A 17537-nucleotide genomic window follows, 5' to 3' on the forward strand; every position below is an offset into this window, starting at 1 on the left:
CAAATTTGTACTTTAGTTAAAGTGGTCTTGCATATAATTTTTTAACCTAGTGTGTGAAAAGCAGAAATTAGGTTGTAGTCAAATGCTGGTGTAATCAGTTGTTGAAATTGTTTTAAAATTATAGAAAATTACAATATGTTTTAAACATTCTTTAGTGATTATCCTGTTGCTGTATATTTGAAATACTCTAGTAGAGCACAAATTTTAGCTTAAAGTCCATTGAGAAAAATCAGCTGTAGGAACGGTGATCACATCCACCAGGAGAGAATCGTTGTTTGGATATGTTATTCAGAAATTTCTGGGTTTAGTCTGTTGTATTGTTGGGGCTTTTGGCTTGGGTCTTTCTTGATTGAGGTTTTTTTGTGGGGAAAGTGGATGGTGGGTTTTTTGAGAGGATTAAATAAAGGAATCTGTGATGTAATATTTGTTGGGGCCTTTTCAGTGGGTTCATTTTTTTTCTTTTAACCTGATAGAAGTAAGTGTGCTTCAGTATCAAAACAGATAGAACAAAACCAAAAAGCTATTTAGAAACTTATGGGGGTTTTAATTTGTTTTGGTGTTTGTACAGCTTATAAGTATAGTGGCTCAGATACCTCATCTTAGGCTTTATTAAAAATCTCTTAGTTTTCCATTTTATTTGGTCTGTAGTTGCCCAATTGATCTCTTCTTTCCCTCTACTTCTAGTTATGTTTAAATGCACAGACTGGTATTTTCAGTGTGTGGTGGAAGTTTTCTTCTGTTTTTTGTGTCCTTTTATTGGTGAAGGCCTGTTTAAACCTAAGATTGTACATGTGCAGGCTGTGTGCTGTTAGTGATGGACTTGGTAAGCAGTGTACAATTGAAAGGAAACTGTTTGCTGAGTTCCTTGGCTTGACAAGAATCACACGTAAAAAGTTGCTTTATTGGCAGGAACTTTGTAAAACAAAACCAAATCAGCAACTTAACTCTTGATAAAGCAGTGGCAGATGCAGATATCTGGATGCTTTTTAATTAAGTAGTTCTCAGAGCAGAGACGGCCAGAGGAGCAGCAGAATGTTTTCTGGACGCTGGAAGAGCAGCTGCATGGAATCAGCCTGCATGTCTGTTTAGTCTAGCATCTTGTCCCAGGAGTGGACACTCGTTTATGCATAGACAAAAGAATGAAAACAGTAGCTATTGATAGGAGGTTGTTACTCTTTGGTGGAAAAACTGCTTTTGTTGTGTGTATAAACAAATTAAATTCTCTTTTTGCAGAGAATCAGAATGACTAAAAAAAGGAAACGTCAGGAGGATTTCCAGAAAGTGAAATTAAAAGTTGGGAAAAAAAAGCCTAAAGTAGAGAATGCAACTGATACTACCTTCAAAACAAAGGCCATACAAATTCCTGAGCAGCTCAAAGAAGATGGAGTGCTTCCTACACAAAATAGAAAACTTAACATCAAGGTATTCTGTGATATTGCATTCTGAAATGACAGAAAATGCTTGCCTTTTATCTCGATTAACTATGTTTACTGCAATTTGGGAAAAAAACCCACATTTATTTTAAAAAAATTGCAGCAGGCTATCTGAATGCAGCCCTGTTTTTAAAAAATCTTGTATTTCTCTGGGGGGTGGATTTGTTTTCCTTCCTTTGTGTCATCTTCTGTCTCTTGCAGCTCTCTGCTTAAACAGAGGAAAGCTATTCAGGCTGAGGTTTCGTAGTTCTGCTTTAGAGAACCAGAGTGAGAGGACTTTCCTTTGGTCGTCCCTCTGTTGAGACAATAGGGTTGTGCATAAACTTAAGAATGAGACCTAAGGACAAGTCATTATATCTTGTCTTTGTAATCACTGAATTCTGATTATTTGTTAATTGTTGTGCTATAAAATGAATACCATATTCGTTCTGAACCCATTTTGCTATTATGACCAGCAGTACACTGTAAGAATATTCTGTATTTTTAAGTGTTTAGGAAAAATGTGCAGAAAATACATGGGGGAAGTTTGAACAGCTTAAAATAATAACGATGCCAAGTGTATATGTTTGTTTTGTTATAGGATCTGCTCTCACAGATGCATCACTATAGTCCTGGGGTTAAGCATAATGCACTTCTTGGACTCAAAGAACTCCTGTCTCAGTATCCCTTTGTAATTGATGCACACCTTTCCAGTATAATAAGTGAGGTGGCAGCTGTGTTTACAGACAAAGATTCCAGTGTCAGAGGAGCAGCTGTTCACCTGCTGCAGTTCTTGGCTTCAAAAATAAGAGCGGAACAGATTGCTCCATTTTTTCCTTTGGTAAGTGCCCATCTCTCTAGTGCCATGACTCATATCAGTGAGGGAATTCAGGAAGATTCATTGAAAGTCTTGGACGTTTTATTGGAAGCATACCCAGCTCTTCTTACAGACCGCAGCATTATATTGTTGAAGAATTTTGTAGAGCTTATTTCTCACCAGCAACTCTCAAAAAGACTGAAAAGCAGGGACAAACTTTCGTGGATGCTCTCTGTTAACCCAAATCGCAGAGTAACTTCTCAGCAGTGGAGGTTGAATGTACTTACCAGGCTCAAGAAGTTTCTCCAAGCAGTGGTAGATGGGTCCAGTGATACAGAGGATGAAGGGCTTCAAGAGCAGAAGGACAACTCTCATTCTGTAAGGAACCCAATATGTATTAGTTGGAAGCTCCATGCAAATAATCAGCAACAAATACAACTGTTTGAAAGTGGTGGCTTACGACCAAAGATCAACTCATCATTTAGACTGAGGTGAGAAAATGTTAACTAGTTTGGGAATTAATGTCAACTGTGTGATGGCAATTTAGTTTTTTTTGTGGGATTGTTCCTTAGCCATATTTTAGGACACTTAGTGTAATGGGTAGTCTTACTGCAGAGGCTTGAAAATACAGAAATACTCAGCAGATAACTGTGTTATGTGTATATCATAAACCTTTCCATTTTAAAGTCTTTTTTTATGCTATTAATGATATCTTACCAGCTCTGTTGGGATATTTTTGGAATGAAAACTGACAACTTCTTGCAGGATGTCTAACAGACCTAGGGGCCAGTAGGCAAATTTCTTTATATGAAATGTAAGCTTGTTTGTGATAATGAGTTTTACTGAAATTTTGTGCTTTTACCTTTAAGAGTCTATCATAAGCTTAGGAGTCTGTTATCTTTGACTGTAGCTCCTTCTGAAAAGGACAGCAGGATGAGATGTGTCTGGTGGTATGAAGTTCTGCTGAGTTTCCAGTTCTAGATATTTTAATCACTTCACCAATTTATACATTCACTGTGGATGAAAGATGTCTCGGCTAAGACATGCCGATGAATACGAAAGGAAGCATAGTGTGCTTAGTCACAGAAAGGTTTGTGTGGGTTTCAGTAGTACTCTAAACAGATGTGAGCTGAAGTTAAGGGAGAAGCAAACAGCTGTTTTGATTTCTTTTCTCCTCTCTGATTCACCTGCTAGAGGTGAACCTCCCACCTCACTTGATGGTGCTTTTTGAACATTGGCATCCTCATATGCATTACTTTACATTACGCTACATACCTGCTGGCAGGAGACCTGGAATGGTGACTTAAAAAATGGAAGCAGTTTAGCTGTTACACAGCTCTGTTCCCTGTAGGTACCAAAGTGATTTGAAGAAAAGCTGCAATCCTTGTTTTACTGCTGGAGAAGACAAAATAAGAGGTATAAAGCAGTTAGATGAAATTAATCTAGGAAGTCAGTGGCAAAAAGGGGTATTAAACCCACTGCCGACTCCATTACTATGTCCGTCTTATATCTTTGAAGGAATGAAGGGCAGAAGAAGAAATGTTCTCTCTGAATACCACAGGCTGACCTGAATTGGCAGGTGTTTTCCATCTCTGTCAGGGAGAGACATCCACTCCTGCTCTCCTAGGCTTCCTCTTTGGAGGTAGCATATTACGTGTGGTAGGTATAGGAAGCACATGAAGCTAAGTAAGAAGGTCAGCTTGTTCTCCTAAAAGTGGTTGTCAGCTGCTGCAGGTAAAATTTGAGCTGGCAGCTAGGCTGGTGATGCCCTCTTGAGGCAGGGGAAGGGTTCAGTGCTGAGCCCAGAACAGTCCTATTGAGTTCCTCTTTGCAGTCAGAAGCACACAGTTGTGGACCACTGTGTGTCAGAGGATGCTTGTATTGTGCCCTGGGTGATATGCAGTGTATGATGTACCAGGCTGTGTAATAGCTGAAGATGCATTGTATCCAAGGTCTAGGAAAATAAACTTTACATCTGGTGTCACCTGAATTGGATTCCACTTTTCTGAGGAGCTAGATTTTGGTGGAACATCGTGATGTGCTTCTGGTTATAAATACTTACAAAAAGATGTTTGCAAGCATGAGGAGGAGCCAGAAGAATAGAAGGAAACATGGCTAGAATCCAAGGCGAGATTGGCAAAGCAAGCTGATGGCAGCAGAACAGAAGAATAGAAAGGGAAGGATCATCTGCTGAAGGTACTAAAATGTTCTCGTTTTATTGCATTTGTGCATATTTTTGCTGTATTCGTTTTTCACAAGGGTACAGCTTGTTTTAGTGACTATGTGTGAAGTTCCAGTAGTGAAGAGTTGTGGTTGTTTTTGTGTTGGCCACTGAATTAATTTCTAATAATCTAAAGGTGTTTAATTCTGTCACTTTCAATCCCAATTGTTGCCTTTTACAGGCATTCCCAGGCCTCTGCTATGGCCATTACTGCAAGGACAGACATTAGCTGTAATAGGAGGTGCAATACTCAGTGTGTGTGTGCGTGTTTAAAGTCAAATAGTCAGGTCTATGACTAGCTAAGGATAATGAGTTGACCAAACCATCAGTAATTATTTGCAGTGTGTGTGTATTGGTGGTCTTGTCACGAATACTGCAAGTAAGTTTCAGCTTTGTTTTTCCAAACAGCATAACAGCATACTAAATTTTTAAAGTTTCTGTATCCTGTATTTAATCTTGCAAGCTCATTGAACAGGGCTGACATATCAATGATAACCTAGTGATTATGGAATGAGATTTTCTGAATCAGTTTGCAGTATTACTGTTTAATAAAAATAATAGATTCTGAGCTTGGAATGCTGGATGATTCAATGATGCAAATCTTAAGACTTCGTTATCTTCTGTTGTGTGGTAGATCTGTAAATTAAAATTGCAGTGTATTAGAAAATTGTTAGAATGTTTTCTCTGCATTATGTGCTTTCTGACTGTGCTGCTTTTTACATCAAACTCATTTCAGGTGTGGAAAACCAGAAAGCCTTTGCAACTCACATGTGGTGGTACCAAGGCGTGTGATTTTTGGGTTGTTTTTTTTTTACTGGAAGAGAAACAGTTGAGCTTCAGATTCTGCTGAGAGAGTTCAAGATGAAGCTACAGGGAAAAGCAAAAGTGACTTGAGAAACTGAGATGGAAGATGAAGCACAGCCAATAAATATGTACATGTGCATCAAAGAGAAATGGAGAATGCAGTTCACTCGGTGTGCTGTGTGTTTGCTGCATTTGGCAGTGCACACAGAAAAGGAGGACAAGTAACCTGGCTTAACTGCAAGCCGTAAAAACTTAACTTCCAAAGACTTCTTCTGTTTTAAAGAGCAGCAAGTTATTTCCTTTTTTTCTCTTTTCTTTTACACTTCCTTGACTTCTCTTTGCTGAATTTCTGTTGTCTTACTGTCAAATGTCAGATATTTGCACAATTTTTGTTTGTTTGGTCCTGCTGTATAAAAATGCTGGCATTTTAAAGAAAAATGGCAGGTTAGGGGGTACACAAATATTTTGCAGCTCCCTTCAATAGTATTTCATTCTGATATAAAGGTAACATGCTTTGCAGTGTTTGTAAAAGTCACCCTTCCACTCAAGAGTAGTGATAACAGATAAGTGACAGCACGATTGACATCAAGTCTCCTCAGGTTGAATGAACCTGTATTGTTAAGGATACTGTACTAATCAAATAAATGCTGGACAGATTGCTATAATGCTTTGTCATCATCTGTTACTGGCACTTGAAATTTATTTTACACTTTCATTGTTAACCTTGAATATGTAGAGGAATCTTACCTTGAGAGATAGGGGCTTCTTCTGCAAGGGTACTTGAAAGCTATGCTAAGTATTCTTATCCCAGTACTTTCAGCAGCTGGGAGGAGTATCCCTTTTGGCATTAATTCTTCCTTTTTCCATTCCTTGTTTCAGAAACGTACTGAAATAGTTGTGTGTGTGTTATGCTTCTGTAGAAATCTTCTAGTGTGGATTACCAGCTCCTCAGGTTTCATGCACTGTTCACTTTTTGATTGGGAGATTTTTGTGTTCCTTAAATGAATTGCTGGAATTCCAGTGTTCTGCTGTAATATCAGGTATTTTTTAGAAAAGAAATTACTAAAGACTACTACTTCAGAACTATTCCAGCCAATTACTGAAATTTCAGACTCTCATCTGAGTGCAAAATCCTGTCACAGCATAGCACTTACAGGACAACCTCACTTTTTCAATGAGATTATAGTCTTGGTATCAACCAGCTTTAGAACTCATTGTGATTGTAACTGAAAGATGGGATTTGTCTGCTGTATTTGAGATGACTGAGCATTAAAAATTCTAAGAACCATTCACCTTAAACTCTTTCTAGTCTGAAAGAAGTCAGTGTCTACTGCAGTGCCTGCACTACAGAAGGGAAATAAGGCAAAAAAATGAACAAATTAACCAAATTATATTTATTGGATATATTGGTTGCTGCAGTTAAAGCTAAGCTTTATACAATTTTAACATGTTTGATAATTGTAGTAAGTAAAAGTAAAGCAATTTTTTTTTCTTATGATCAGTTATGTTTCCACTTATCCCTTTTATTTTGTGGTGGAGATCTAAATTCTCTCCCCCATCTTGCCATCATTGAAAATTAGCTTGTATTTGTCTCACACTTTGTTTTTATTCCTTCTCCCTGTTCCTTTTACAAGTCATTAATACCTGGGTTTTGGTTTAGTAATTTTCTTAATACACTGATATCAACTAGAGAGAAATGATGGAATAAAATTATTATTATTTGTATTATAGATGATGGCAACAGCGGGTAGCTAGAAGGATATAACTAATAGAAGATATAACTAATTGGATAATTTAGGAGTGACTAGGGAAAACTGCTTTACATCATCTATATGAAATTAAAATACTTGTCAACAAAACTTCTGCAGGTCTGTTGAAAGTTTTTCAGTTCCTATTTTGAGTGTATATGTAAAGAAAAATGACTTGGAGATCATCACTGAAATAGAGGGGAGTTTAGCAGGAGGTTCAGTGTGCTAATCTTATGTATGTTAGGAAATTAGAATTACGATAGGAATTCCCTGCTTTGAATTAGGAAACAAAATCGCAATGGAAAACAATTTTACAAATGATCGATTGAAACTGTTGTTGCCTTTTTTTAAGGAATCTACTCCTTAGAATTAACAGGAATTATTCAGAGTTCTAGTTATTTTAATGAATCTTCTTTTTAAATTGGATACAAATTGCTTGAATTTATCCAGTAGCAGGTTTGGGTCATATCTGCTGATTATCCTTTCAGAGACATAAAGTGTTTTTTGCGTGGGGGAGAAGAAGAGTTGGTTTTCTTGATTTCTGGCAGACATTATTTTAATTTAAACTATGTCTTAGTTTTAATTTTTAAAAATTTCATTTTTCAGATAATTTTCTGTTGAGTTGCTTTTCAGTGCATAATAGCTAAACATCAGGTGGCAACCGAAGGTATATTTTTACAGGAACATTCTTTTCCACGTTTAATATGAAAAGCATTGTGTTTATTATAGTTGGAGATGGTCATTAACTGTAATAAACCTCATGCATTTGACAACACCTTGTAGTCAGCTTCGTTATTTTGCTTTAATGAGCTTAAAAGGGTTTTTTTATTATTTTGTTGTGCTGAATGTAATTAATTCCTTCTCGTTGGTTGAAGGTGATAGGATAATGCATATTTTATTTCTCCATTTCATAGACTTTACATGTAACAATGGGGAAAGAAATACTGAAATCTAAGAAGGTATTAAAGAAGCACACAAACTTGCAGGGAGACTTGGGAGCAGGTTTGTTGTAGATGGTTTGAACTCCTTTTTTCCATACTGAAATATCTAGCAAGAAAGCCAGCAAATATTTGACGTGTTAAAAAAGTAACTTTTCCCATTATTCAGAAAACAGGAAAGTGATATTACTGTAATCTTGTTTTGAAAGGTGTGATCTTTACCTTTTTATGCTTTTTTGCTTTTGTTGTTTAGGTCTCTGACAAGTGTAATGGACAGTGCAGAAAAAGGCCTGTCCTCGGCTGAAAACTTAAAAGGTTTTATTGAGATAATAATTCCATTACTGATTGAGTGCTGGATTGAAGCATCTCCTGCACAATCAGCTCCCATTCTTGGAAACCTTTTGGAATCAGAATCTCAGCAGCTTATGCAGCAAGTTCTTAGCATAATACATTTATTGTGGAAACTCACAAAGCGACACGATGAAACATACAAAATGGTAAGGGAGAAATGATCCATGGCATAATGATGACAGTTCATTTTGTTTGGACAAGAAACTAGTGGTTTGGTGATTTGAAGTACTGAAGGCACTTTGTTAAGAGAGAAAAAGCCTAGATGTTGAGTAGATTTTCTATCTGGATTTTGTTGCCTCTTATTGTAGAAAAGAATCTGTTGAACTGAGCCATGAGTTCAGTAAATAGTCTCCAGGAATCCTCCTTGACTACAGCACAAACGTTTTGAAACTGGAAATAGTAATGGAGAAGAGGAGCATTTTGTCTCCCAGATAACCTCTAGAATATAAATTAGAGCAAAGTGTAGAATGGGGTTGTTTGTTCCTTGTTTTTTGTGTGTTGAAAAATTTCATGGGGATGGGTGGGAATTAAAAAACCCTAAATGTTTGGAAAGGTAGAAGATAATGGCGGTCTGAGATCCTGTAATTGCTTGGTGCAATCTGTGTTGCTGCGTCATGATTGGTAGGATCGTAAGACATTGGATCAAAAAGGATTTTAGGAGGTATCCTCTGAAGTTGTTTTTGGTTTTTTTGCCCAGGTTATTTTCTCTGTATTTTACTTAGATAACTGAATTACTTATTTTGGTAACTTTTGCTGCTTTTCCAAAAAATTTGCAAATTGGAAAATTTGGCTATTGGAAGAAATGTCTTGGCAGCTCTTGGTTTAACCTGTGTATAGGACTGTAGGTGCCTTTGCTAAATGGAAAGCTACACATAGGATAATTAATGGAAAACGATTGTGGAATCATTACATTAGATCAAAGTTACCAAACATACCCAGCTTTGAGGGATTGATTCAGTGTGTCTGAGCAAAGCACACTGTTCCTCCTTTTTCTTCTTCATCTTTTCTAGAGGCCCTCTTGGAAGTGGGCAAAAAGCAGGCACTTGACCTGGTAAATTCCTGTGGCAGCCTCCTGTCCCTAGCCTTTTTCTGAAGGATCCTGGAGAACTGCTACACTTAGCCATAGGGTGCCTGTATTTTGGTCACATGAACTGGTTTGGGTACACACAGTTGGATTATGACCTTAAGTTTTTTGTGGGGAGAAAAAAAAATCCGAGGTTCATACAACATTTTTTTTTTTTATGGAGCAAATTTCATTTTCGATTAATGGTTTGTTTTGTCTTTATAGTTACCATTATATACAAATCAGAGGTTCATACAACTTTTTTTTTTTATGGAGCAAATTTAATTTTTGATTAATGGTTTGTTTTGTCTTTATAGTTACCATTATATACAAAATGCATTCAGATAGCTCAGTTTGAAAATGAAACCTTTGCTTATTTAATAGCCCTTGGGCTTACAGGCCAAAGTGATTATTACAGTCACTGTGGAAAACCACTCTGAGTATGCTTGGTAGAAAGCTATTGATCTTTGAAATAGTTTAATGGCCATTCTCTGCTCTTAATAGTTGAATATCGAAAAGATTATTCTGCCTGATCAATTTGATAGCAATGCAGGCTTTTTTAGTGGTGAGTTCTGCTGGACACTTTGTGGAATGGTGACTGTCTGCTAGCCTGCAAAGCAAAATTATTTTAAAATACTGACTCATTCTTCTGTAAGAGTGGCCTCTCTACTGGAAAATGTTTTGTCAGTGGGCTTTGAGCCACAAGTACATTAATGACAGGGAAAGGTGAAAGAAGTATTGGAATATGTTTTAATGGAAAACTCAGGACAGAGTCCACTCTGATTTTAAGAACCCTGATAAATTGTTATAAAAGTACTTTTATTCAGATCTGTAACTCAGATTAATATTGTATATATCCACATAAATATGTGCTAAAAAATAAAGTGGTTCAGTTAGCAACATGTTGCTCAACTTTAACTTACAGCATCTTGTTATACTCCCTTGTTTTGTGGACCTTCATGCACAGCACTTGAAAGTAAAAGTGTATAAACAACTTGGAATCAGAAGCTAAAGTTCCTAGTTTCATTGATTCCAATAATGACTTTTGGGACATAATTGTCTGGATTTATTTAATTTGCTACCCTGTTTTCTGTCTATCATCTGCTGTCCTTAACAGGAACTATGGCTTCGAATGAATTACCTTGTTGATTTCAAGCATCACTTCATGCGTCATTTTCCGTATTCTTTACAAGACACAGTAAAACACAAAAAGAAAGATCCGTGCAAAAGGTGAGAGTAAAATCAATGTCGTGTACCAGCTTTTAATTTCATAAGAGAAGTGGGACAATGTGACTCACATGCTTTATCAAATATTAAGTTTTTAATGGTGGAAAATAAAACTTTTTATTGTGTATTTCTTGAGGATCTGTGGAGATGCAGTTATAGGAAGGTTGCACTGCTTCAAATTGAGAGGTTTTAGTTGTTCCTTTTGTGTTGTATAGGAAGTTGTCTGAATAGCATCCAGTAGAAAATTAAGTGCTGCCTTAGGGAAATGAAGGTATTTTATTCAACTCTTGATCTGGAATTTGCACATTGCTCAATGGTGATTGTTTTAGGCTGACTGGTTTCATATTTTTGCATGTTTTCTTCAGCTGACTGCTGAATTACATTAAACATAGTTCAAACATTCTTTTCACCTCCATATAGTCTTCTCAAGTTGTATTATGGGGCCGGGTGAGGACAGCTAGGAGGGGAGGTGGGCACACTGTGGCTGTGCTGTAGGGCAAAGCAGTACTGCAGTAGAAGCCAAACAAACATTTCTTCTCTATTGGGCTGTCAGAACAGATGCACCAATTCTGTTTTGCTACAGGCCAGTAGTAACTTGTCTCCATTCTCAGTGCCCAGATGTGGGACTAAATTAATGCTAAAGTTGTTCTGAAATCATTCTTCACCTTTGCAGTCTATGTAGAGCACTGGTGTATGTACAAGGGGTATTAGCTCTGGTGTCCATTTTTATTTCAAAAATAATTTTTAAAATCTGTTCTCCCCTGCTCCTCCCCCTAGCAACAGGAACTGTATGAAATCCTCAAACAACATCGACCATCTTTTACTGAATTTAACCTTGTGTGACATAATGGTTTCATTAGCAAGCGCTTCAACACTTCAGACAGACTCTGGTTGGCTGGACATGATAAGGAAATTTGTCACAGACACTCTTCAGGATGGCAGCAAGTTGAATAGCAAACAAGTGAACAGATTGCTTGGGGTGACTTGGAGACTAATGCAAATACAGCAAAACAAGGGTAAGATGAGTAGTTTCTGGAAAGCAAAATTATGCACTGACAAAGCTTTGAGTTGTTTTAGCATTTTAATGCTGCACCTTACGTTCTCAGTTGTTACATCAAAATGTATTTGTACTCAAGGTAGAACGAATTTCATGGTCATATCCTTGCATGTAGCATTGGAGACTATTTTTGGAATGCTGTTAGATTCATACTGTTGATATCCAAAGTATGAATATATTTGTACCTGTTCTCTAGTTTTGCTTCTTAAGATGCTCTTGTAAATGGAGGATTAGCTTTATATTGAAAAATAACTACTAGGCTGTAGAGGTGCATGATACTTTAATGTAACAGTCCTTATTTTATCATTAACATTTAATCATTGTAGACTGTCTCAAGTACTGTCAGATGATCATTTTAGTTCTGTGGTGATGTGAAATGCCAAGATACTTTTGATGGAAGCTGCTGTTGAGTATTTTCCAAGGTGTTTGATTTGAATTCTTTTCTAAGAGAAAACATTTCCAGTTGTGACTTGCAGGACCAGTCTAATATTTTAGCTTGCTTTTTTTCTTTCATTTCAAGTGCTACTTAGTTGTATTCCAAATGAGATCTTGGATATATAGAACTTCAAGGAAGGACTTTATCAGGAACCAGAAAAGTGTCAGCAGTCTTTTATGTTTTACCAGTGTGATAGAAATGAATTCCACATCCAAGTAGTTTATAGAAAAGCCCTTAGCAACAGCTACAATTGTTAGAGTTGTGAAATGAAAAGATGTCAAATGTCCATCAAATACGTTTTGGCAGTTAGTTATATTTCCTGCCAAATCCATTTTAATTGGGAATCTGTCTATTCCCATGTCTCTGGTGACAAAGGTAATAACTACTCATTCCTATCTGCACTTCAAGTTTAGCTTTATGTTAAAGGAAAATAATAATCCAGAGTCAGGGCCTGTTGCACCACCTGAGCTAAAGCAGAGTTGCTACTCAGGAAAGTAGCTTCCAAGCAGTTGTTAGATCATATATTTCAGGCCTTTCTTTGTAATGAAATTGATTTTTTTTTAGCTTTGCCAAACTTCTACCAAATAGTGGATAATTTAGTAATTTTCTGCTGATCCTGTAGAAGCTCAGTGTGAAATTAGTTACCTCACAAAGCTGTGTCTGTTCATGTGGATGGTTTATCTCACCCCTTCAAGGTAATCCTTGTGCAGTACTAAAAGCCTGACTAGATGTCAGACTGTAATTAGTCTACCAGCTGTAGAGGAAATACAGCCTTGACATACTGGAGCAACAGGAGGATGGTTCAACAAGGAGAAGTGCAAAGCCCTGCATCTGGAGAGGAACAATCCCAGGCACCTGTACATGCTGGGGGACAACCAGGTGGAAGCAGCTTGGCAGTGAAGGACCAGGGCTCTGGGTGGAGCCAGCAATGGGTCCTTGTGACAAAGAAGCCCAGTGGGGTCCTGGGCTGCATTGGGAGATTTGACAGCAGGTTGAGGGAGGTAATCCTTCCCCTCTGCTCTGCACTGGTATGGCACTCCTGGAGCAGCGTGTCCAGTTTAGGGCTCCCCAGTAGAAGAGTGGCATGGATATACAGGTGAGAGTCTAGGAAAGGCTGTGAAGATGGTGAAGACACTGGAGCATCTCAACCTGGGAGGAAAGGCTGAGTTAACTGGAGTTGGGAAGATTTGGGAAACATCTCATCAATATATGTAAATACTTGAAGTGGGGGTGCAAAGAAGGGGGATCCAGGCTCTTTTCAGTGGTGTCCAGTGACAGGACAAGCAGTGGGCACAAAACTGAAACACAGGAGATGCTGTCTGAACATGGGGAACACCCTTTTGACTGTAAAGATGACCAAGGCACGGGTTGCCCATAGTGACAGTGGAGTCTCCATCCTTGGAAATACTCAGAAGCCCTCTGGACATAGTTGTGAGCAGCCAGATCTAGCTGATCCTGTTTCAAATGAGCTCAAAGTCATTCATTCCCACTTTAATTATTATGTGATGCTATGGAAGAACATTCTGTCCTTCATTGGTTTTTGGATTTTATTTCAAAATTTCTAGAAATTTTGAACTGAGTTGTTCCAGATGGGACTGCAAAAGACGGTGCATACAAAAAAAAAATAACTCTCTTAACTTGTTGAAAACAATTTGACATTGAGATTAAAGCCTGGAAGGGTATGTGTTATTTAGAAGACAATGCAAAGTGAAAAATAAGCCATTACAGGAAAAAAAATAAAATGTTTGGAGCACAATGGAAATCAAAAGAGGAGAAGCTTACATGGAAAAACCAAAAGACCTAATGAAAAAAGAGATTGAATAAAACCATAGTGAACCTCCTGTGCATTATCCTGCACAAGCATGGTTCCATTTTTATGGATTGCCTGTTTTGAGTAGGGATTTATGCTGGGGTGAAATGCATATATCCCCCTTTTTCTGTGAATGCGTGGAAGAGATTGTAGCTGTGTTGTCTGAAGATTTATCTCCATTGCTTAAGATCAAACTTGGAACCTCTCTGTAGCTAGGAGGTCTGCTCCATTCTTGCATTTCTCAGGTAGGACTTCAACAGCAGCTTGCCTGCTAGTTGTGTTTTTGATAAATTTTCTCCATGCAACGAAGGAAAGCACACTCAGTCACTTCAGAAGGAGGCTTGACATGTGCCAGTTATAACTGAAGTATTTTAAAACTTCATGAGTTCTTCAGCTATGTTTTGGACATCTGTATGATGTGGGCCTTCTAAAGTATTACTTTTTAAGAGTACTTTTTAAAATTGCTTCCATTTTTAAACATGTCCAGCTCTCATGAAACAATTCAAATAGTAGGACCTGTTTTACTTAACATGCCACAGAGTTTTAGGGAAGTGAGAATTCTACTCACTTAGAATATTATTTTTTAATTTTTTCACTTAACAGTTCATCAATTAGCTGTAGATTTCATACAGATATAATTGTTATTCATTTAAGGATGAGCCAGCGTTCTGTTTAAAAAATGCTGTCCGAGGTGAATCTTCACCTGAAGAATACATGAATTGAGTAAGCTGATGCTCCTGATGCATTAAAAGTAATTTAATAATATATATCTTAGTTACGTTAAATATTAAAATGGCTTTTATTTTTCTGTTGAAAAGTATGTTAGATTTCAACTTCTAAATGGCTCCTGCTTCATGCTGGCATGTGACCATGCCATTTCAGGTGATTTTTGTAGTGAGAATCCTTATATGGTAACTTGGAGTAGGAGTTTTGCAGACCAAGACTGGCCCCTGTCTGGATCCAGAATAATTTTTAGAAAGGAACATTCCTGTCCATCTCTGTGGGCAGAAGTTGCTCTGTTCAGCGTGGAACACAATATTTTATCTGTTTTTGCACACATAACTTACTAAGACTGATCTGTGTACCTGGATGAAAAGACAGATGTTTCTCAGCTTTGGTTTATGAAGGTAATGAACTGATTGCTGTACTTAAGTATGCCTTAATTTGATTGAATTCCTTGGGACCACAAGCTCTTCTGTGACAAACTGAGTAAGGTCTTATATCTTTAATGTATTGCTTAAGTTTTCAGATGCTTTCCTATTCTTTCCAGGCTTGTCATCTCTGAATTCAGGTATTTTTTCATGCTTTGTCAATTTTTCCATGTGGTGGTTTAGTCTGGTTTCCAAAGGAAATGTTTGGTCTCTTTTTCAGTGTATTACAGTAAGTTCTGTGTTTGCTGGCTAATTTTAGCCAATTTGGTTACAGTGGTAAAGCTTTCAAATGTTGTGTTAAAGACAGCTGAAGGTAATGTGACAGTGAGGTTTTGGGGAGCAGAAGTAAATGAGAACATTAGTCTGAAGTTACTGCACTAGGGGAAAAGCATTAGAAGGTAGCTGTGAAAAGCAGGAATTTATTGCTTTTCAGCTACCTTGCAACCTGTCTTCAGGAAGTTCGGAAGTTTTCACTTGCATGTTGTCTCTATTCTTTTGTGTTTCTTTTTTCTTTGTTTTCTTGTTTCTTTGTTTCTTTATTTCTTGTTTCTTGTTTCTTTCACAAGCTGCACAAGAAGTGTTGCTTCAATGGTTTAGAAGTCAGTCCAGAAGTTACTTCAGAACATTTTGGTACTTCCGTCTGGACTACAGTGTAAAAAGTTGTAGATGAAGATCACAGCTCTATGTGTGTGTGTGCATGTATAAAATCAGAAGATTAAAAAGTATTACTTCCGATTTTTTTTTCCAGTAGCAACGGAACCCTTGATAAGAGCAGTATATACACTATACCAGCAAAGGAATCTGCTCTTTCCAGTTCGTACATTGCTTTTGAAATTTTTTAGCAGAGTTTACCAAAAAGAAGATTTGAGGACACAAAGAATCAGGTAAAGGCATATTGTGCCTTTTGCAAAAAAAGGCGTATTGTTTTTCATTTCAAAATAGTGTATTTGTTTTGGGAGTGAGAATATTGAATTTATGTGTAGATGTCATAAAACTTCTTTCTGAATCTGTTTTGACTCTGTGTCAGTGGAATTTAGAAGTTTGTGTGCTCTGTGAAATGGAGATGTGCCAGCTTAGTTGTCTATCTTAGCATAAGTACTACGTGTTAATGACTTAAATTTTAGCTTCAAGTACACTGCTACAAGCATATTGTTACTGACTGTGTGGCAGTCAGTGGACGTGTCAAGATCGTGCACTTGTAGCCATGGAGCATTTCCATCACTTCAGCCTGAGGTCATGAACTTGTCACTTAGTGCCTTTGTTGGTTTTCTGATAGTGGCTCTGTAGCCTTCTGACTTACTTTCTTCAAGAAAAATACTCTGTTGTTTTGGGGATGTGGTTCCAAAGAGACTGGGTTTGAGAAAGTGTTCTTGTCCTTCCGGGCTCCTGATTCATCATGGGATCTATTAGAATTAAGGACAGCTTTTAGATACCTGACTTGCTTCAGATGTGGTCAGTAAGTGGAGATTGTTTTCTCCGTGTAATGCTGTTGAACAGTTTTTCATTAATCAGGTGTGTCCAGATTGTCTCCAAATCTTAATTTTCCTAGAATGTATTTTTCAGCCAGTTATCTAGTTCCAGGGCATAAAAACCTTAAAGACAAATCATGTGCTGATGTGTATGCATCAGTCCTGGCTCATTTGGGAACTGCAGGTCCCTTCCAGGTACTGTAAAGCAGCTCTAAGGGTTTGGGAAGACCTTCTCTTCTCCAGGCTGAGGAATAGCAGCTCTCTCAGCCTGTCTTCATAGGAGAGGTGCTGTAGACCTCTGATGATCTTCATGGCCTCCTTGAACTCGCTCCAGTAGCTCCATGTCCTTCTTACTTTTGGGGACCCAGAGCTTGATGCAGGACTCCAGGTGGGATCTCACCAGAGCAGACTGGAGGAATAGAATCCCCTCCCTTGACCTTCTGCCCATGCTGCTTTGGATACAGCCCAGGACACAGTTGACTTTCTGGGGGATGTGATTTGTTTCTGCCACTGAAAAAATCAAACCTCAGGTCTCTCAGAAGTTATGGCATCTGCTAACACAGTCAAGTTTTGGGAAAATTGTTCCCTTCTACAACTTCTTTGCTTTGTTACAGCTTCTGTTATTGTAATGCCTGAGTACATGTAATTAGATCTACAGCCAGAAATAATCTAGTGCTATGCTCTGAACATAATAAAAAGTGTAGGGAATATGAAAGACAGGGAAAATCACTTGGGAATATCCCATTTTTCTCCTCTTTTCACACAGAGTGAAAAAGAGATCTTTTCCATACTAATTAATTTCCCAGAGGTTACATAACCACTGTTCTCTGTACTTACCTGAAAGTCTTGAGCATCTCATTCACTTTCTTGTGGTCATATGATCATCTGGAAAGCTTTAACTTTCTATCTTTAGACATCACAAGTAGCAGTAGTTTTGCTGCTGTTCCTCTTAGTCTTCTACATGGATCTGTGACATTTTTTAGTAACAGGTGAATGAAATCTCAAAATTTCTTTGCAAAAAAAGTATGACTAC

General features: G+C 37.7%; 1 protein-coding gene across 3 annotated transcripts in view; it reads left to right on the forward strand.

Annotated features, from left to right (window-relative positions):
- Nucleotides 1-17537, forward strand: part of TEX10 (testis expressed 10) — a 53467-nt gene that overhangs the window by 1925 nt on the left and 34005 nt on the right. For 2 of the 3 annotated variants that reach the window (XM_041408081.1, XM_041408082.1), the window contains exons 2-7: nt 1234-1422; nt 2014-2720; nt 8194-8437; nt 10472-10584; nt 11359-11597; nt 15784-15919. In XM_041408081.1, coding sequence (XP_041264015.1) covers nt 1243-1422; nt 2014-2720; nt 8194-8437; nt 10472-10584; nt 11359-11597; nt 15784-15919 — 1619 coding nt within the window. In that variant the 5' untranslated portion in view covers nt 1234-1242. The remainder of the gene's footprint in view (nt 1-1233; nt 1423-2013; nt 2721-8193; nt 8438-10471; nt 10585-11358; nt 11598-15783; nt 15920-17537) is intronic. The other variant, XM_041408083.1, reaches the window with a different exon arrangement.

This window comes from Onychostruthus taczanowskii, unplaced genomic scaffold (assembly GCF_017590055.1).
Source record: "Onychostruthus taczanowskii isolate IOZ18803 unplaced genomic scaffold, ASM1759005v1 scaffold29, whole genome shotgun sequence".
In the NCBI taxonomy this organism is placed as follows: domain Eukaryota; kingdom Metazoa; phylum Chordata; class Aves; order Passeriformes; family Passeridae; genus Onychostruthus; species Onychostruthus taczanowskii.